At 34.3% G+C, this 22,601-nt stretch overlaps 1 protein-coding gene across 1 annotated transcript in view; it reads right to left on the bottom strand.

Annotated features, from left to right (window-relative positions):
- The window catches only part of LOC133337757 (glutamate receptor-interacting protein 1), a gene marked incomplete at its 5' end in the record, with an annotated part of 30,165 nt that extends 8,702 nt beyond the window's left edge, over positions 1-21,463 (bottom strand). Inside the window, 5 exons of the mRNA XM_061545962.1 lie at positions 1,575-1,738; positions 1,882-2,177; positions 4,280-4,470; positions 5,069-5,281; positions 21,341-21,463. Of these exons, the coding sequence (XP_061401946.1) occupies positions 1,575-1,738; positions 1,882-2,177; positions 4,280-4,470; positions 5,069-5,281; positions 21,341-21,463 (987 nt within the window). The remainder of the gene's footprint in view (positions 1-1,574; positions 1,739-1,881; positions 2,178-4,279; positions 4,471-5,068; positions 5,282-21,340) is intronic.
- Positions 21,464-22,601: the final 1,138 nt, after the last annotated feature.

The raw sequence follows: 22,601 nt of genomic DNA, 5'->3' as shown, positions 1-22,601 counted from the left end.
TCCGGCGATATATTTAAATGTACAGAACGATTATCGATATTTTAAATGTCCAGCTAATACTTTAAATGGGGCGGTATAATTCTACAAGGACGCCCTTTAAAAATAGTTTTTCTTATCTTGAATTATTAGTATTTCCTATGTTAAAAATGTAACGAACCTTTTATTGAAAAAAAAAACATATACCTAAGATCATGTGTAACCTTTATATTCGGATGATATCACAATATGGAACTATATTCATAAACATTGAACCAATAGGTCTGTTTTCCTCACATAACACAAATCGTAGCCAATTAATTTGAGAAATGGGGATAGAACCTTTAAAAATTATTTTGAAACTTATCTACAAGGTGGACCTACACCTTCGGGATAGTCTTATAACATGTTCTCTATTGGTAAATGCGTCTATGTTATGTATAATACATATTAAATATGTATATTATTTATAAAAATGTAACAATTTCCAAAATCGGATACGCATTTCCTAAAAATTGGAGTTAATTATAATTATAATCAACAGAAACATTTGAATTAAAAAAATATTTCTTCACGAAAAAATGTTCGAATTTTTGACAAAATCATAAATTCGTGAAACAACAGTTGTTCCAAATCGAAAAACAGGAGGGGAGATATTATGGCAAAAAAGTATACGACAACATTACGATTTCGTAGACGCACAACTTGTTTTCTCCATGCCTGAGTGACGCCTCGCTTTTTTCAACAAAAACAACGAACAAAAGTTGTGCTATGCTTCTGCTAATGTCATCCGTGTTAAAAAATCCCAAAAAGAACACAGACCTCCATTTTCCCAAACAACCCCCCTAGACATCCGCAAATATTTAGTTTGTTTTTACAAAAAAAAAAAAAAAAAAGAAAAACGAACGACTTCTGTCTATTTTTCCTGTGGAGAACTCTCTATTCCATATTTGTTTGTTGTTGCTGATGATGGTGTTTTGTTGTTGTGTTTCTTATTGTGTGTTGTTGGTTAAGTGTATTTTTTATGATCGACAAATGTCATAGAATGACAGCAAGACGACGAGCAGCGCTCTGGCATTGCTTGGAAACGTAGCACAAGCGATTTTCTATAGATGTGCTTCGACAATCGACTATTCGATTCACTGCACAATGGGATGAATGGGTATCGTCATTATCGTATAAGTAATTTACGAGCATTTTTGGATCATATATTGATTGTGAATGCAAACAGATAATGATGAGAAGATGGCAATGATATTTCATAGGGTGTGCGTGTGCGTCGCGATGGAAAATAATGAGGTCTTGGCTGTAGTTGTTGGAGGTGTGATTGTTTTTCATGGCGTAGATACATTGAAAATATATGCGGAACAATATGCAAAAGTCATTAACAAAATAAATATACATGCGGAAAATACTGGAAGATCGCAGAAAAATAATATCCACTTGTGTTCAAATCGTCGTCTAATACTTGCATACATTTCCGAATTGATAGGGATGTTTGAATTTCTCTTGATGAAAATTAATGACAAAAATATTTTTTTAAATGTCCCTATTCCAGAAGTTATGGAGTTCATAACTATATAAATACTCCCACTTACCTCTTCGTGCCAATGCATGGGCAGGCATTATTTGCATTTGTGTATAACCACGTCCCGAACTGGTATCCAAAATTGTCATTACCTCATCCGGTGTATACGAAGAATTTTCGATACTAATATCGTCAATGGAAAGTACTTGATCGCCAACAGAAAGAGCACCGCATCTGGGGAGGAGAATAAAAATAAATTTTTATTTTAAATTTAAAAATCCGACGGATTTATCCACAGATATCTTTTAATTGGATTCCAGGTTTTAGTGGTTAATTATTTTCTTTAGGCTTTTTCTAAATTCTGTTCATCAACTTACCGATCAGCTATGCTCGCTGGCAAAATACTGGCAATATATACACCCGCCGAACTAACTTCATCGATTTTTGTATGATCCGTAAGGCCGGCAGCTGCCGAATTGTAGTTACACAATACCAAACCTAATTTATCATTCATAGGACGTTCGATTTCAATCAACAATGGACCCATTGAGAATTCAACACTTTGTACCACCGAAACATCATATTCAATGGTCAGATTTGTATAGCCCGATATGTGACCACCACATTTGATAATCTGTTGGGCCTCGGCCAAAGTCTTGCCAATCAGGGAAACCTGAAGAAGAGATGCAATTATTTAATATAGAATTTGAAATATAAGAGAGACCAATCCGAGAGATAGACGGGACAGATGTAGGCGAAGCATGTCTTCTATAGATAAAAGAGCATCCCTTCTCCATAGACGGAAAAATCTCTCTTCTCTACTATTGATAGAAGAGTATTCTATCGGTGAAAAAACTTCACTCTTCTATAGAAAGAAGAACTCTTTCTTATATACGATAGAGGAGCATCTCTTCTATAACATAGAAAAGATTAGCTCTTCTATACATAGAATAGAGTAGCTTTTTTATTCATAGAAGAGAGTAACATAGAAAAGGGTAGCTCTTCTATACGTAGAACAGGGTAGATCTTAATAATATAATAGAAGAGAAGCTCTTCTATCTATAGAAGAGAAGCCCTTCTATCCATAGAAGAGAAGCTCTTCTATCCGTAGAAGAGAAGCTCTTCTATCCATAGAAGAGTAGCTCTTCTATCCATAGAAGAGTAGCTCTTCTATTCATAGAAGAGGAGCTCTTCTATCCATAGAAGAGTAGCTCTTCTATCCATAGAAGAGTAGCTCTTCTATCCATAGAAGAGTAGCTCTCCTATCCATAGAAGAGGAGCTCTTCTATCCATAGAAGAGTAGCTCTTCTATCCATGGAAGATTAGCTCTTCTATCCATAGAAGAGTAGCTCTTCTATCCATAGAAGAGTAGCTCTTCTATCCATAGAAGAGTAGCTCCTTTCTAACCATAGAAGAGCAGCTCCTTTCTATCCACAGAAGAGCAGCTCCTTTCTATCCACAGAAGAGCAGTTCTTCTATACATAGAAGAGTAGCTCTCCTATTCATAGAAGAGTAGCTCTCCTATCCACAGAAGAATAGATCTTTTCTATTCATAGAAGAGTAGCTCTTCTATCCATAGAAGAGTAGCTCTTCTATCCATAGAAGAGTAGCTCTTCTTCTATCCGTAGAAGAGAAGCTCTTCTATCCATAGAAGAGTAGCTCTTCTATTCATAGAAGAGTAGCTCTTCTATCCATAGAAGAGTAGTTCTTCTATCCATAGAAGAGGAGCTCTTCTATCCATAGAAGAGTAGCTCTTCTATCCATAGAAGAGAAGCTCTTCTATCCATAGAAGAGTAGCTCTTCTATCCATAGAAGAGTAGCTCTTCTATCCATAGAAGAGTAGCTCTTCTATCCATAGAAGAGTAGCTCTTCTATCCATAGAAGAGTAGCTCCTTTCTAACCATAGAAGAGCAGCTCCTTTCTATCCACAGAAGAGCAGCTCCTTTCTATCCACAGAAGAGCAGCTATTTTCTATCCATAGAAGAGCAGCTCCTTTCTATCCACAGAAGAGCAGATATTTTCTATCCATAGAATAGCAGTTCTATACATAGAAGAGTAGCTCTCCTATTCATAGAAGAGTAGCTCTCCTATCCACAGAAGAATAGATCTTTTCTATTCATAGAAGAATAGATCTTTTCTATTCATAGAAGAGTAGCTCTTCTATCCATAGAAGAGTAGCTCTTCTATCCATAGAAGAGTAGCTCTTCTATCCATAGAAGAGTAGCTCTTCTATCCATAGAAGAGTAGCTCTTTTATACATAGAAGAGTAGCTCTTCTATCCATAGAAGAGTAGCTCTTCTATCCATTGAAGAGTAGCTCTTCTATCCATAGAAGAGTAGCTCTTCTATCGATAGAATCCATATCCATAGAAGAGTAGCTCTTCTATCCATTGAAGAGTAGCTCTTCTATCCATAGAAGAGTAGCTCTTCTATCGATAGAAGAAGAGCTAGAAGAAGCTACTCTTCTATGGATAGAAGAGCTACTCTTCTATGGATAGAAGTGAAACTCTTCTGTATATATCTTCTATGCATAAAAGAGTAGCTCTTCTATCCATATAAGAGTAGCTCTTAATTCATAACTCTTCTATTCATAGGAGAGGCTAGCTCTTCCATAGATGAACTCTATTTTCCATACATAGAAGAGTTCTCTCATCTATATAGAAAAGCTATCTCTCTTCTGTCTATAGAATTGTTCTCTCCCTCTCTCTCTGCTGTCTATAGAAGAACTCTATCTTCTATCTAGCGAAGCGAATGATAGAAATTTAGTTCTACTCACATTATCCACCCGCAGCAAACGATCTCCTGGCTTTATCCTTCCCGTCTTATAGACCGGACCATGTGGCCGCACATGTGTTACAATTAGAGGATAATCAGCACCACCGCGCAATGTTAGACCCAGACAACCGCTTTCACGTTCCACTGTTATTTGAGCCAACTTCGATGTTACACAAAGGCTATTTTGGGAAACTATTGATGATGCGCCGGTGATGCGACCCATCGTTGTTGTTTGTGGCGATGGCAATGGCGTAATGACAAAATTGGTCCATGTGTTTGTGTGTAGAGTTGCGGGGTGATGGAGTGCATCACCGAAGTGTTGAAAGATGAGACCAACATAAAACGTTTGTCGTCAGCATCGACAGCAGAGTGGGCACGCGTTTGTTGCAAAGAATTATGAATCCAAGTGTTACATTCGTGATGGTGGTGTTAGGTTGAGGGTGCACACACATTTGACCATCATAAACATTAGGATGTTTGTTGCATTAGTGTCAGAGAGTGTAGAAAAATCGGAAATGCAATGGAAGGGAAGAAAATAAATAAAGAAAAACACATATTGTTAAGATTTATAAAATTTGATTGATGGCAAATATTTCAAAACCATTGGCGTAGCTAGGTGAGGGTAAAAAGAGTTTTCAAACATTTTGTAGCCTCCCTCCTGCTCTACGCCCATGTTACTAATAAAAGTTTTAATAAAACTTAAATAGCCTCCCAATTAGTTCGTAAATATTTGTAACAGTTTTATTTGCCAAGGCCTCCCACTGACATTTTGGTATGTCTATTTACTCACTGTATTCGGGCAGGGAATATTCAATTTCGACGACGGCAGGACCATCTGCTGTGCCACCACCGCACAGCATGCTCATTATGTGTTGATTTGTTAACCCAATTGTTGAAATGCCATCGATTTGATGTAGACGATCTCCAGGTGCTAGGAAATCGGCAGCATGACCCAGTGGACTCAGGGCAGCAATAACAGGTGGATACGACAGGTCGTTGCGTTCTGCAAAAATAAAAAAACAACAACAAAATTAAATAAACAAATTAACAAATGAAAGAGAAAATAACAACAATAAAAACACGATTATGTAAACAAAAGGAAATATACATATGCCGGAGAGAGGGTTGGTTACACACTATTTGTTCTCCGAACTTTTCGGATGCTGTCTTTCCTTTGCAGGGCCACATATCGTCGCTGGCCATGATATATCTGTAAGATTTCATCTATTAGATGATACATGACAAAATGATGGCGGTGTACTGTGGCCTCCTCTCGCTATAAGTTACCGTACATCGTCTGCCGGTTTTTCTTGTCTTAAATTTCAATTTAAATAAATAAATTTCCCTGTCCTGTCTGTTTGTCTTTGGTGTTTTGTTATTGTTTTTTGCTTGTCTTGTTCTTTTTGAAAATTTGACGTATTGTGCCAAATTTTTTTTTTAATATTTTTTTGGTTGTTATTGTTTTTGTTTCTGTTTTCTTTCGTTTTACCCTTTATGCCGTTTGAAAATGTGGTCACTTCCGTTATGTTCATATATGTCTGGCAAATTTAGTCGATATTCAATTTGCCAAAGACATACATACGTAGTGTGGATAATAGGGAAGTATGGTATATATTTTTTTAAATATTTTGAAATTTATTAGATAAATACGTGAACAGTGACAGCCTCGAAACTTTTTATTTTATATTTTACCAGATGGTGAAAGAGATATATATCCGAACATTATCTGAGGATGAAAACACTTCGATACCATAAAATGTGCCTCATCAAAATATTTGATTTAGACCTCAAGTGTCTTGTAACGAAATTCAGTTTTTTTGGCCAAAATCGGACATCGGTAAAAGGAAAGTGTTTACTTGGATAACAAGTGAAAGAGGCGTTAAATTCGGCCGATTCTATGTAGATTTAGCCTTGTCTGACTGTATGTGTATTGAAATCATATATCCGTATCAACAATTATCATTACAGTACAGGTTTTATTATTTTCAGTTTCAGTATTTGCCTGTCTCTGAAAATCGAGATGGAGAACGATCCTACACAATTTTAGGTATTTTTAAGGTTGTTAGCAGCAGTTCCCAGCGAAAATGATGTACTTTATAATTTTAGATATTGTGAAGGTTTTTGTCAAATTTTCCAATCGTTGTATTTGTTAGTTGGTATTCCGAATTCCTGATAGATAAGAAAATTATTCTAAAAAAAATCTGTATATAGGTCCATATTTTTACATTGCCCTTAAAAATTTTCTGTATGTGCAACCTGAATGTACTCCCAAAACTCAAACAACCTATTAGATGAGAATGTCTCATTCCCCATATAAAGGTTTCGACTGATTTAGAGCATTTTTAATGCCCTACAAATGATGAAGTGTTTAAAAAGATCGGCCGGCCGAACGAAACGACATTTTTTATATAGAAAATGGAGTGCATATTAAATAGGTCATTGCGATAAAAAAACACCTTCAAATATTCGCTGGAGACCCCATTAAGTGTATATATTGTTTATCAGAATAAAAATATGTCGATTTATGCATGTCACAATAGAGCTCACAATATGGTATTGGAAATGGGATCAATATTAGCCAAAGTGTCGAAATATTCATCATATAACGGTGCCTCCACTATTCAGTATTTTGTGGATTCTGAGCACGCTTTTTAACCGAATTGGCTTTTATTTGATTTAGAGAATTTTTAATGCCCTACAAATGATGAAGTGTTTAAAAAGAAATGTTAAAAATATTCGCTGGAGACCCCATTAAGTGCATATATTGTTGAAATCACAATAGTGCTCACAATATGGTATTAGAAATGGGATCAATATTAGCCAAAGTGTCCTCATTATTCAGTATTTTGCGGATTCTGAGCTGGCTTTTTAACCGAATTGGCTTTTATTTGATATCTATATCGATATATTGAAGGTTTCATGGTTTTGGAATAGTCCTCATATGATATTTACTTAGCTGGTTTTGTGTCAGAACATTTGTTCCATAAGCCGAGTTTAACAAAAAATCCAGGCGCGACGGTATTGTGCGCAGCTCTTTCAATTGGAAGATCATGCTTCGAGATGTTGTCTTCCACTTCCATCGAATTCGTGTCTCGCTTTTATATGCCTTTTGAGCTGGGGTATCCATTCTCACAACATGACCTAGAAACTTTCCTTCATAGGTTCATTTTGTCGACCATGGCTATCCCCCATAAAAAAGTCCCGTTAGATTTTTGGTATTTTTAATGTCCACTTTATGGTAGAGGATACAAAAGGTTAGGCCCATCCGAACATAACTACTGCTACTTATAATTTACATTATAATTGTAACAACTTACGCCGTTTCGATTCTGTCCACATTAATAATACAAGTCGGATCTCTAATCTACTGTCCGAAGTCCGGTATTTTAAGGACTTAACCAATTTTTTATAGACATCGGTCAAAATTTTATTGAATGCAATTTGTCCCCATATCGACTTATTTTAGCTTTTTTTTTTAGTGACCTTAAATTTGGAACTTAGAATTTAGAATGGAACTGATATTAATAATGTAATTTACTTCGTGGTGGATGGTGTAATATTTTGGACCGGTTGAATATTGTTCTGGGATCAAAATGAAATTTCTGCATATATTTTTAGATCAAATGTAGTTGCATACCGAATCGAATACATATTTTTTCTTTTTCGATTATTTTAAACTGTTTACACCCTACAATTATGTTGTGAGAATGTTATAGCTTTGTGCATGTAGGATGGGTTCTGGCCAATGAAGAACCTAATTGTTTTTGATTAATATTTAAGGGATGAAATGGACCAAAAACTTTTTTGTCTGTTTTTCTGGTTGCTCTAGAGGTCTGGTTGCTCTAGAGGTCTAGAGGGTGGAAATGTCGCCCTGATCGCTTTGAAATTTTGTTCCGGTTATGGTCAAAGACGACGCTTATAATTTTCGGTGCTTTTGGAATTACATTTAGGGGGTACAATGAACCGAAAACTTTATTTTTTCAGATTTTCTTGTCGCTCTAGAGGCCATTACTATATGCAGGACATCACATATTTCACGCAGTGAAAGTGATGTGACCAAAAACTTAGAACTGCTATTTCAATGATGATGATCGGTCAATATTCCGAGGGTCATATCAACCAAAATCTAAACTGACCAAATTTGTATTTTATGGCGTTAATATTCCCCTCGGGAAAACAAGATTTAGAAAACATGCCTGGGTTAGAAAGTGGAGTTGTTGACCTATAACCGGTTAAGAGGGAGCAAATATCGTGAAACGTTGTTCAGGCTCAGAATTTAGGTCTATACTGCACCGCTCACGGGTACCATGTATTTTTTTTAAATTTCAAATGAGGATCACTCAAAACCTATAGGAATTGTATATTTACACCCTGATACATCCCAATATCCAATATATCTATTACTCATTCGCATCGAAAATCACGAGACAAGAGCCAAGAAATTAAATATTGCCGGTAATTTTTTGGTAATAAAATAAGAAAACCGAATTGTATTTTCTTCTATTTTTCTTTTTGTGAATTTTGGCGAGGGTGATGGTTAGTTCTGGCATTTTTTTCTTGTGACGAATGATTTTTACTGCAATTGCCAATTTGTGTTTGTTGTCTTTGTTGCTATTATTTTTGTTTTCTCAATTTTCTACTTGTTGGGATTCATTCAATTGCATTGATGTACTGCTGCTGGCGATGATTATTCATACTTTAGATTACGCTACGTTTGTTGTAGTTGTTTTTTTTTTTTTTTTGTTATTTCAGTTTTTACGCATGGATAAGATGTCGCCAAAATGAAATCTTAGTGGCTAGACAGTGATTACAATGAAAGGATATATTGGGGTGTAACGAGGACTTTTGGTGAATAAAAGGATGCTAGTATTAGAGATTAAAGCAGAAATAGATCCTATGTGATAGTGATTTTAGAGAGGTCCTTAAATGGGGACAATAGGGAGAAAATGTACAATATTAGGAGGAACTAAAAAAGGTCCTTAAATAACCCCTTGTAGTGAGAATTTCAAATATGCTATTCTACCGTTTTGACATTTATTTGAAATTTTGAGTTCTCATTAGCTGACAAGTCTTCCAAGAACTATAAAAATTGGTTGATTTTTGGGTATAGCCCACATATAATCGTAGGTATTTTTTGTAGGTATTTTGATGATCATTTGCAATATTTTCTACAAAAGTGGCTATATTTTGACATTGCGAAATGGCTATAATATGGCATTGCATATCGGTGTGTATACAACTTCTTCAGAGAACATTTTCAATATAAGTCTATGATTCTACATAGCGCCCATACAAAGGTCACATGCCATTTTCGGTATATTGAAGACCCTAGTCCGATTTTCCCAAACTGAGTATTTGTAGTTTGATGTTTCGTTTTCTCCTGTCAGCTATTTTCCATGCCATGGCCACGATATATGAAAGTCGAGATCGAGTTTAGGGCTTTCGAATGTCCTCCTCATATTTGGGGGTATACAAAGTTTGTCTTGGACGATCTTAACAGCGTTTGACTTGTTTTTTGTTAGTTTTAATGCCATGGAAAGACTCATACACAAATAGTACTCATTATATACATATTATTTTTGTTTTCAAAACATATTAGCATACGGAACATATTCTATATGTCTAGACATCTAGGCCAATTCATTACCATAATACAATGTATAGATAGATGGATGTTCTGGTTCCTAATATATGTACGAGTATTTATTTATTTTCCTTTAAGATTCACGTCGCTGGCAAAGACAATTTTCTTTAAATAATGAATTTATCAGAGGTGTAGTTGGCCTTTTTATAGTTTAGCTACGCCCCTGATAATCTGTCATGTCTTTCGTCACATTTGTCTAGGTTTTTTTTTTTTTTTTTTTTTGTATTTTATTTATTTCTTTTCAGTTTTGACTAATTTATTGTCAAATTATAATATCATAATTGTGTCAAACTAACGGAAAATATCAGACGCCTGTAATTATTCTTAAAAATAAATGTTGAGGTGTGAAATGAATTTTTTCAAATGGAAAAAAAGATGTCAGGCGAATCTTGCAGACAAATGACATAATTAGGATTCTTTTTGTATAGTTTAATATAAATAAAACTAATTAGACTACTGTATATAATTTGTAAACATACATACAAACAAACATGCAACCAGAAATAGATGTGACTTTTTTTAGAAAACTCTTTTATAAGTTTTCTAAAAAAGTCACATCAGATTGATTTTTCATAGAAGAATTGATTTTTCATAGAAGAACTCTTTGAAACAATGGTTCCTCTCTTTTATCTACAGGTAAAAACTTCTGAATGTGGGATTTATTTTTTATGTAAAAATCCTTCGGAATTTTAGTTTGCATTAGTTTGAAGACACATCGTTAAAAATCTCTCGATTTTCCCCCCACCATGAGGTTTACATTCAATATACCTATGTCATCATATAAAAGTCTCCTGCCAGGAGATTTTTTATTCCGAGATAACAATACAGAAAATAATGTTGGACACTCAGGTCGGAAAATTGGGCTAAGATCTTTCTCATAACGAAAGTGAAGCGTGACCTTTATATATAGAATATGTAAAACATTTTATTTTTAAATTTATATTTATTTATTGGAAAATCATGTTGAATGAATTTTAATACTCTTTCTAGTCGATCTTAATGATCGATGTTGATGATTTTCTTTAATAATGTTTCTACATTTAAAAAAATCGAAATTCCAAATTACATTTACTTCGGTTGTAAAATAACCGAATTTTCCTTCAAAATGCCCATATTAGATCCCGCTTCATATTATATGGCGTCAAACTCTGCTAAAGCCTAAATATACCGAAAATGAAAGCGCGACTTTTAAATGGAGGCATTTTCCAACCAAAGTATCTGAAATTTTGGTTGAAAAAATGCGACGAAGGCTTTCAAAATACCCAAAATGTGGGGCGGGATCATCAAATGAAGGTTATGGGACATATATCAATATCAAAAAATAACCGTCATGTCACACATCAGGCCCTTTGATAGAGAAAATTATGCTCAAGCCCTAATGATACCGAAAATGTGAAGGTACCATTTTTAGTCAAAACTCTAGGATAACATGAATGTCGAATCACAGCCACCAAAAAATCTATTAAGTAGATTTTCCAAAGATCGATCGATATGTTTTATTTCAGGTGGGACGATTTGGCACCCAATAACAACCTAAAATATTAAAATAGGGCAAGTTTGGTTTAAATACTTATCTGAAATCCTGAAAGTTGTTATGTATGGTTTATATAAAAACAAATATTGACAATTTCTGAAAGAAAAATTTAGAACACAATGATGACCCAAAAAAACGGTTGAAAAATTGTATGAAATTCCCAATTTACAAGTATTTTTGAGGTACCATTGTATTGGGACTATACCATAACTAAGACCAGTATTGAAATTTTTCTGAAGAAACGTCTTTTACTATCCATAGGCCCGAATCGAATTTCCATCTGCGAAGCCTTTGTCAAATGGAATGAGATATACCCATTTCTTAAACGGATGGTGACTGGAGATGAGGGATGGATCACATACGATAACCAAACCAGGACTAACGGCCAGGAAGGTTCTGCTATGCATTAGGTGGTACTAGAATGGGATTATTTATTATGAGTTGCTTCTATATAGCTAAACGCTAAATTCTGATCTCTACTGTCAACAACTGGACCGTTTGAAGATATAAATTGACCAGAAACGACCAGAATTGGCCAAAAGGAGAGGTGTCGTGTTCCACCAGGACAAGGCTAGGCCACACACATCTACAATGATTTGCCTGAAACTTCGAGAGCTTGGTAGACAAGTTGTAATGCATACGCCATACAATCCGGTACGAAGAGATTATCATATTTTTCTTGGATTGCAAAATTTCTGTAATGATGAAAAATTGGTATCTAGGGAGTATTGTGAAAATCGACTACTAGAGTTTTTGCAAATAGAAGTCAGGATTTCTATGAGAGAGGCATTATGAAGTTATCTTTAAAATGGCAACAAATCATACAACAAAACAGTGCATATTTGTCCCAAATCGGACATTCCAAAGCATGTTAAATAAAGTCCTATATTTCATATAAAAATAATAGATTTATTTTTCTCCAATCTAATATAAAATCAATTTATGAAGCATCCGGTGAATACTTCGAAATGACAAACTCAATATATCCTTCATCTTATAAGGGAGGGTATAAATGATGTGAAATTATTTGCTACAGAAAAAAATCCTGAAATTATTAATTCCACTTTTCCAAAACAAGGGCTTCACACGCTTCAACAGCATAAAAATATGTCATTGGGAGCCAAGTTCGCCTTGTACTGATTATCTATCAATTCCGATCGAAAAGGCGCCGTTTTGAGCCAATATATGTGAGCTTGCATTGTCATGGCTCAAAATTATTTGTTTCTCTTCATTGTTTTTCGAATTTCTTTGAGCAAAATATTCAAATATTGTGATGTACACATATTTAGTTTTCAAGTCACTTCAAACTACACAACACATGGTCGTACGTCAAACCGTTCTAAGTACCTTTATGCTTAACAACGGCAACACCTTCAATCGAAACATCATATTGCACCAGGCAACATTAGGTAGAACAATATGTCATCGTATTATTTGTCTATAAAAAATCAAACCTCATTTTCAGAGGTTATTTATCAATCTTTGATGTTCATGAGAAGAACTTTTCCTTGGGATGATCACCTATTCCTTAAAAACTATTTTTCTTTATTCATTATATTTATTTCACTTGAAAACTTCTCTTTTTTGTCCTAAAACAAAACAACACTAGAAATAATAATAAAAAGCTGAAGAAACATCTATGAAAAAAAGGAACACATTTTCATGCCAAAATCATGTTGTCAGAATACAGACGACATGTTTTCCAAGTCATAAAACTAGAAACAGAAAGAACTACTTCAAAATACTTAACAAAAACAACAAGAAATAAAAAACAAGAACATTTACGATTACAAGTTGGAACGGAAATTAAAGATTGGAGGAAAAACAACAAGCAGAAGCTATATTCAGGAGTATGTATGATTTAATGGTTGTAGTAGAAAATGTACACAAGTTTTGCAAGTCGTACGTGCTCTTCCCATGGAATAGCACACATAGTTGAACTGAAGCAAAGCAACGCCCCCACTAACTATAAAATATTTCAGTTTTTTCACTAAATCCTCGTATGAATGTAAAGAAATCGAAAATGAATTCACTAATAAAAAACCCAAATTCACGAAATAAATAATAACGAAATGTTGCAATAATAAATCATAGAATAATGTAGCATCATCTATGCCAAAAAAAAAAAAAAAAGATTAGGGTAGCTCTCGCACAAGAAGAAGGCATCGTATAAATGTTGCAACAAAATCCTAGGCAAAATAATTAGGAAATAAGCTGGACATTAAAAATACCTAATATTCGGGGCTTTTATAAGGAGGGATATGCCGTGATAAATTGCTAATAGGATAAGGAAATTTGATACCCAAGGAAATTGAGGAAATTTGATACCCAACTAGAATCAAATTACAGCCAATTTGGTTAGACAACTTGAATTTTTGGTAGTTTTGGTAGCTTGTTCAAGCTCCCAAAATATCGAAATTTGGAAGGTTACGTTATATTGGGGGCAACATTAATCGTAAGACTTTGCTATGAAAAATAGTCATCCAATGAGGGCCCATAATACGCAGCCGGCTCTGGAATTTAAACATTTCCTCTATAGGTAAGTACCAACACCGGTTACGCGGAATAATTTCTTTGTAAGAATTCCTCTACATTCCCAAAACGAATACAGCCACAAATCTCACCATTTTCAATTTTTAGAGGGTTTGTCAAAAAATCCAAAAATGTTCCGTAGAACCGGGAACCCGAACTTTCGGGTCAAATAGACGGATGATCGGGTACGTCCTCTAAAAACGTCTGATAGTTTTAACTGAACTAGTGTTAAGCATTGCAAGCCAAAATGGCACGCAATAAATACTCAAAATATTGCAAATTGGGAGCTATACAAAATAAGAACCTCAAATGCAAATTTATCGGCATTCCTGTTGAATCACTATCCGAAATCTCCTAAATACCGAATAATGGGGATAATATATCCAACATTTCAATATGAGCTATGGTAGTAGCTCTATGTTAAATATTGTGATGTCTTAATGACTTCAACCGAAGGCCAGACAGAGGCCTAAAAACTCCCAGCTCGCCTATGAAATATGCCCTGCAGTTTGGCTACAAAACTTCCATCAGATCGTCCTTATGAAAGTCTACCTTCAGGCCATCTATAAAGGACTCCTTTCAGTTCGTCTATGAAAGACTTCCTTCAGCTCTTCTATAAAAGACCCCCTTAAGCCCACATTTAGCTCTTCTGTAAAACTCCCTCCAGCTCGTCTCTAAACGACATTCATTCTGTCTCCAAAATACTCGCTTCAGCTCGTCAATGAAAGACTCCATTCAGCTCGTCAACGAAAGACTCCCTTCAGATCGTCAATGAAAAACTCCCTTCAGCTTGTCAATGAAAGACTCCCTTCACCTCGTCTATGAAAGTTACCGTATATGCTCGTTTCCACGACAGATGGGTCTACGATCCGAAACGACCCCAGCCTTACCCGGCCAACGGCTGTCACCTCAGCCCATTGTGTAAAAGCAATAGGACTGCTACAACTGTAACAACCTAATATGCTGTGATTAGTCTAAAAGGTGGACCATTTTCTATACCAAACATCCTAGAAATAATAGAAATGTATGGGCACTATCATAAATATTACGAACTCTCCGTGATTTCAACAGAGAGATGGACTTGGCTTAATCGAAATATAAAATAGGATTCCGATCTCAACCTCAACTATATTCATATTCAGTACCATTCAAAAGATCAAAGAATCAAACAAATAATGATAAAGTGAAATCTGATCCGCTGAATATTTCGTGGAATGATAAACGCAATGTTCCTCAATAGACAGAATATCCTTCACATGTCACCTATGGATGGAATACCTCCCTCTTTTCTATGTAGACCGGATATATTCCACAGATCTTCTAAATCTCTTATACAAAACATTAAAAATAAGTAGACCTTTAATCTGTCCTATAATCGAATTACAATTATATTCTGTGTACATGGTCTTACAAATCTACGCATGTTTCCAAATCAAGCCCAACTTTTCTTTCAAATTTAATTGTTTATACATATATGTTTATTAGCGCCAGATTACTCTTCTAGTATGTGCACATTTATACACATGTATTTACACATGTTTCTGTTTCACAAAAAATCTAAAATCTTTAATGATATTCAGCTTATTTTGCAGATTTCCGCCTCATAGGCATTGCCTGAAATTAATTTTGGCAATAAATCACATTTAAAGAAAAAAACACATGATGTTCTAATAAAATCTACAATTTTATTATAGTTTTTAATTTATTGTTATTATTTTTTAAGACTGTGTAGTTTTTTTTTCTTTTTTTGTTGAGTATTATAATGGGATATAAATTAAATGAAATTGAATTACTGATTTCATTATAATTATAAACAGAAGTGATTCTATTGAAAATGATTTATTAAATATGGACAAATAGTTCGAAAATTACCTCATTCGTAGGCTTGAAACTGAGACATGAGCGATCATTTTGGGAGAAAAATTCCATTGGTATGGTAATAACACCTTGTACAAATTAAAATAGAAAATCTGCTTTCAATAGAAAATCTGCCACTAGTGATTAGTGATAGTGATTCTCTGTAAAGTGGAGGCGCATAACAGTGAAGTTATGACACATGATTACATGCATGACCACAGCATTTTCTGAGTCTTTTGAAAAATTCTCAAACAGATATTTTCCTAGAAGTACTTAGGCTTGACGTTGTGGACGTAACAAAATTGGGAAAGAAGGGTTTATTATTTAGTTGAGTGATACATGACTCCCTGGGACGATATCCCAAACAAAAAACTAAGAGAACTGATGAGGATTTGTGGCGAAATCCGAAACTATAGTCTTCTCTGCCTTTCCCGAAAGTTTTTGTTTTTTTAAAAACAAGAAGAAATTGATTACGCTGGCTTACCTAAATAAATATACATTCTATATATCGAAAACAAATATTTGACTTCCAAAATACTTTTTAAAGATTCTACATAGGAAGATACTGTTTTACAGGTCAAATTGAAGACCTTCAACAGTTTTTAGTTATAAACTCTTCACATACTCTCCTAGAGGTGTGTTGAAGGATATTCATTTCCCCTAAATGCATGTATAAAAGTAAACAAGCAAGACCTGCTAATAGTCAAATGGAGTCTTTCCATGACTGCAAATTTCTCAGTACTTATAGTGAAGACAAGAGATCAATATGGTTAGAAGTTTAAAAACCCATCGATAGGTAAATGTCATCAGCCTATGACGATTTTTTATGTTTGTCCTTTTTAAAAATATTAGAAATTTCTTAATCGATGTTGGTCATCTTGGATAATAGTTTTTTTTTTATTTTTGTCTTCAAAATCTTGACCATAAACGATAGTCTTTATCTTCGATATACAATATTTTGAGCAAATTGGTTATTCTTTCGACCGCAGGACTCATCAAGGCAGAAATGGATCTGGGGTTTGATAAGGATATTTCGATTAGACACATTTTGTGTCAATATGTATATTCCCTCATTAGCATTAATGCTTTGGAATACGAATTTTACTGGACTTCTTTTTGGCGGAAATGGATATTAGAACATTTGTTGGCATGGGCCTCTTACTATATTAGAACATATATTAGTATAAGAAATGGGTAGATTTTTTCGCTTACAATGACTGCCAATGGACCGAATCAGAGACAATAGATCATTACTGATCTCAATACAAGCTTATGTCTGAAACGGCGCCCAACTACAGATTATTTGAATTAAAAATATCGTAAACTTCCAATTCAAAACCAGTGAGCGGAGCAGTATAGTCGGACGGGGTCGACCATACGATACCCTACACAACTACCACGAAACTCTATTTCTTCATAGTTCCATCCTCTTGCCCGATTAGAGGTCAACAGCACCTCTTTCATACATTGACATATTTTCGGAATATTCAGTACAGTCCTTCTAACTACTTGTCCATATTCCATTCACTGTGGGTTGTTTTCTGATGTTCGGCTTATAATTGTGGCAGATCGACTCAAAAAACAAAGCTCAAAAAAATTAATTTTTCGGTCCACTTCATCCCAATATTATTATCTGATCATCACCGAAATTTATGGGAATTGTCCTTGACCGTAACTGGAACCTCATGGAACAGATCAAAGCAATCAGCGCTATATTTCCGCCCTCCAGTTTGGTAATGGGTTACTAACTAATATTTGAATACGTAAGCATCTATAAATATTTAAGTGTAACTCACACATCCGAGTACATAGGACAATACAATTGGTATCAATTTAAAGGACAACCACTCTTCTTGGATATACTACCAGCTTCTCGGGTCTATGTCCTTCAGGAGTAAATACATACGCTATAGAATACAAATTTTGTCAGGGTCCATTTGACCCGCTAAATATTGACCGATCTTTATCAAAACAGACATGATTTTTTTTTTTGGCCCGATCTCCTTCTCCACGTAAAAATTCGCGATGTTTGGGCCATAATTGCGGCCTTTGGAGCGACCAGAAAACCCGACAAAAATTCAGTTTTTGGTCCATTTCATTCCCTAAATACTAACCGATCTTTACCAAAAACAATAGGGGTCTTCATTGGCCAGAACCCATCCTACATACAAAATTTCGTGAAGATTGATCCATAACGGTGGCCTTTGGACAGACGGACGGACACACATGTCTAGATCGACTCAGCTAGTCGAGACATGACGATCGGTATACTTAAAGGTGGGTTTAGGACCAATATTTCGCGGCGTTACAAACTCTTGGGGCTGCACAAAGCTATAATACCCTGACAACATAGTTGTGTAGGGTATACAAATTATTTATAGTAGAACAGGACAAGACGTGGCTTTTTTAAGAACATTTTTTCAAGCCCACTACATGAATACGTGAATTTTTTAAAGAGTATTCTATAAAAAACCCATGTAATGTAATGGTCTTGAAAAAAAATTGTTTTTAAAAATCCTCGCTATTTCCTGTTCTACATAAACAAATATGTTGAATTGTAAGGTTTACGATCCCTAAAATAAAATAACTTCGTATAAAATCAATATAATTTTAATTCAAATGACATGTAGTTGGGCGCCGTTTCAAACATTCTTTAAACAATCCACGTCTTGGAGGCCAAAAAAAATATTCTAAAAAAATCCATGGCCTGTAGTGGTCTTACACTACAAGGCGTGGATATTTTATAGAATATTATTTATGGACCACTACAATGCGTAGATCTTTTATAGAATATTTTTTATGGACCACTACAATGCGTAGATCTTTTATAGAATATTTTTTGTTCTAAGTGGCGACCAACTGCAGGTCATTTGAATTAAAAATATTTATTATATTTTGGAGATCGTAAAAATTACAAATCAACAAATTTATTTATGACAGAATTAGGACGATTTAGTTCACTCTGACATATAATATTTATCGATCGATGGTAACCTAATTTCCTCCCCTCGACTTTCCTTTTAAAATGCCAAATCATCACCTCTCTAACAAGCCATGAATGAAATGGTATTGACTGCAAGGGAACCTCCAGAAAACCGTTTCCGCCTTTATTTTCAGTAAAGTATCAGTTTTCAAAAACAAATTCAAATCTTCTATTTTCGATATTTCCTTTGAGGTTGTTGCCAAATGTTTTTTTTTTTTTCTTAACCAAAATACACAACTATTAGATTTCCCTTCGACTACAAAATACTTGAAAAAAACTTTTAAAGAGGGGAAAACCAAACACAAGCACACACAAATTGGGCGCGAATGTATTAATGTTCAGTGAAACCTTTCATCTGTGATGAACTTTTTTTTACCCGATGCGCCTTGGATTTTCCGACATTTCCGTCAACGGTTTATGTCAAATGGTGTTGTATTTTTTTTTCATTCAATATTTTTTGTTTTTCAGCATAAGTGGAAAAACTATAAATTTGTTTTTGAGTTTTCGTGTTGTATGATTTCATGACGCAATTATGCGTATCTTTTGTTTGTGTGTATGTTTTTTTCCAACCACTTCAAATATTATGTACAAATATTTATTGTGTGAGTGTGTGTGTTTTCGTGAATGATTGAATTGAAAATATTATTTTGGAAACAGATTCTATGCACTTGCTTTTAGCTAGAAGTACTTCCGAAATATTTGAAAAATTCTAATATCTCTTCGAAGGAAATAGGAAATCTAGGTTTATCATTTTGGCCTTTGTTCGTGACCTTGAGTTTTATTTTAAAGTAGGGCAATATGGAAGTGGATATTTTGAAGAACATGTGGTACTTTCAAAATTTGGTAATTAGTGTTAATGGAGACATTTTTCGTTATTTAAAACAACATAAAATATGAAATGGATTTTTTAAGAACATGTTTTTCAGGAAACTTTTTTTGGAGAATATTTTTTTCAGCAAGGATTTTTTAAAAATGTGTTTTCAGAGGCTACTACAAGGCGTGGATTTTTAAAGAATATTTTTTCAAGGGCCACTATAATGCGTGGATTTTTAAAGAATATTTTTTCAAGGGCCACTATAAGGCGTGGATTTTTAAAGAATATTTCTTCAAGGGCCATTACAAGGCGTGGATTTTTTAAAGAATATTTTTTCAAGGGCCACTATAAAGCGTGGATTTTTTAAAGAATATTTTTTCAGGGGCCATTAGAAGACGTGGATTTTTATAGAATATTTTTTCAAAGGCCACTACAAGGCGTGGATTTTTTATAGAATATTTTTTCAAAGGCCACTACAAGGCGTGGATTTTTTAAAGTATATTTTTTCAGAGACCACTACAAGGCGTGGATTTTTTAAATAATACTTTTTCAGGGGCCATTAGAAGGTGTGGATTTTTAAAGAATATTTTTTCAGGGGCCATTAGAAGGCGTGGATTTTTTAAAGAATATTTTTTCAGGGGCCATTAGAAGGCGTGGATTTTTTAAAGAATATTTTTTCAGGGGCCATTAGAAGGCGTGGATTTTTTAAAGAATATTTTTTCAGGGGCCATTAGAAGGCGTGGATTTTTTAAAGAATAATTTTTCAAGGGTCACACTACAAGGCGTGGATTTTTTAAAGAATATTTTTTCAGGGGCCACTACAAAGCGTGGATTTTTTAAAGAATATTTTCTCAGAGGCCACTACAAGTCGTGGATGTTTTAAAGAATATTTTTTCAGGGGCCATTAGAAGGCGTGGATTTTTTAAAGAATATTTTTTCAGGGGCCATTAGAAGGCGTGGATTTTTTAAAGAATATTTTTTCAGGGGCTAATATAAGGCGTGGATTTTTTAAAGAATATTTTTGCAGGGGCTAATATAATGCGTGGATTTTTTAAAGTATATTTTTTCAGAGACCACTACAAGGCGTGGATTTTTTAAAGTATATTTTTTCAGAGACCACTACAAGGCGTGGATTTTTTAAAGAATACTTTTTCAGGGGCCATTAGAAGATGTGGATTTTTTAAAGAATATTTTTTCAGGGGCCATTAGAAGGCGTGGATTTTTTAAAGAATATTTTTTCAGGGGCCATTAGACGGCGTGGATTTTTTAAAGAATATTTTTTCAGGGGCCATTAGAAGGCGTGGATTTTTTAAAGAATATTTTTTCAAGGGCCACTACAAGGCGTGGATTTTTTAAAGAATATTTTTTCAAGGGCCACTACAAGGCGTGGATTTTTTAAAGAATATTTTTTCAAGGGCCACTACAAGGCGTGGATTTTTTAAAGAATATTTTTTCAAGGGCCACTACAAGGCGTGGATTTTTTAAAGAATATTTTTTCAAGGCCACTGCAAGACGTGGATTTTTTAAAGAATATTTTTTTTTAAATGCCACTACAAGGCGTGGATTTTTTAAAGAATATTTTTTCAAGGGCCACTACAAGGCGTGGATTTTTTAAAGAATATTTTTTAGGATTGTTTGAAGAATATTTTTTTAAGGGTCGATTTTTTTAAGGTTATATTTTACGGACTTCGTACTCACCAGCCAATGTTATTGCCATATTTGTGGAGTTATCACGCGGTAATGTTATTGTGGCATATGTTGTGCCTCTTTCGGGAGCTAATCCCGAATCTTCTGACTGAGCTGGACTCATGGCACGATCGACTGCAATCCAAAACGGCGAACAAATGAAATGAAACATAAAAAGAACAAAAATACAAAACACAATGAATAAATTAAATGAATTAATACAAGGTGCAAAGAATATTAAAAATAATTGTATTAGCATTAAAATTAAAAAAAGACTGTGGAAAATAAAACCATAAATCGACACAACTTATTTTAAAATATGTACAAATATAGGTTAATTACATACAAACAATTGTGGAATATTGACATATGGCTTGTAATGATAAAGTACTTAATTTATTTGAAATTATACGATTTTCGCAAACAATTTTTAATCCATATAACGCCTCAATTGTTGCACCATCCCCTCTCAATACAAAATCAATGTGAATTTTCATTTTCATTAATTCTTCCATATCCTTCCCATCAAATTCCCAATAATGTTGCTTGTTTGTTCAGTGCATTTCATTATCCATAATTGAAAATATACAATCATAAAAATACGTTGTTTTACGACTTATCCTAGGGAAATCTGTTTGTTGTGTGAATATACCGAACCAAAAACATCAACATAGTTGGGTGGCTTTATTTGTTTTCACTTTTCGCTTTTTATGAGGTGACAAAAAGGATATAAAATTTCCACATCGATAACATCAATGGCCAAGTAAACCACATCAAAGTTTTCAGGGCAGCGCAGCCACAATGTTGTTCTAATGTGTTGTTATAGCTCAAGGGATAGGGTGGAGAAAATTAAACAAAAATCATACTTCTGAGGAATAATTAGAACATTATTCGAACAATAACATAACATAATAACATTCGAATATAAGCAAGCGTCGATATTTTGCAAAAAATATTTTTAAGGACCTTCATAAGGGTAAGGACCTTCGACAGCCTGTTTTTTAATAATTTTTCATAAGCTTTCTCCGAGCGTATATCTGTTTTAAATATGTTTTTCAGTGGTATTCTTCCAGCGTTGATTTTTATACCCTCGATTTTGTCATCTTCGTCTGTGTGTTGAAATTTCGATATAAATGTTAATACTCCCAGAAATACTTTGTACTGAAAATATGATATATCGATCCAGGTTTTGATTCTCATTATTTGGCATTTTTGGGATTCTAAACATACTTTCCGAAGGGTTACTAAATGGGTTAACATCCTGTGTAGGGGA

The sequence above is a fragment of the Musca vetustissima genome, unplaced genomic scaffold (genome assembly GCF_032173495.1).
Source record: "Musca vetustissima isolate MV318-11 ecotype Yass unplaced genomic scaffold, APGP_CSIRO_Mvet_v1 utg29372, whole genome shotgun sequence".
Lineage (NCBI taxonomy): Eukaryota > Metazoa > Arthropoda > Insecta > Diptera > Muscidae > Musca > Musca vetustissima.
The sequence above is the reverse complement of the archived record's forward strand: the minus strand, read 5'-3'. Positions and strand labels throughout refer to the sequence as shown.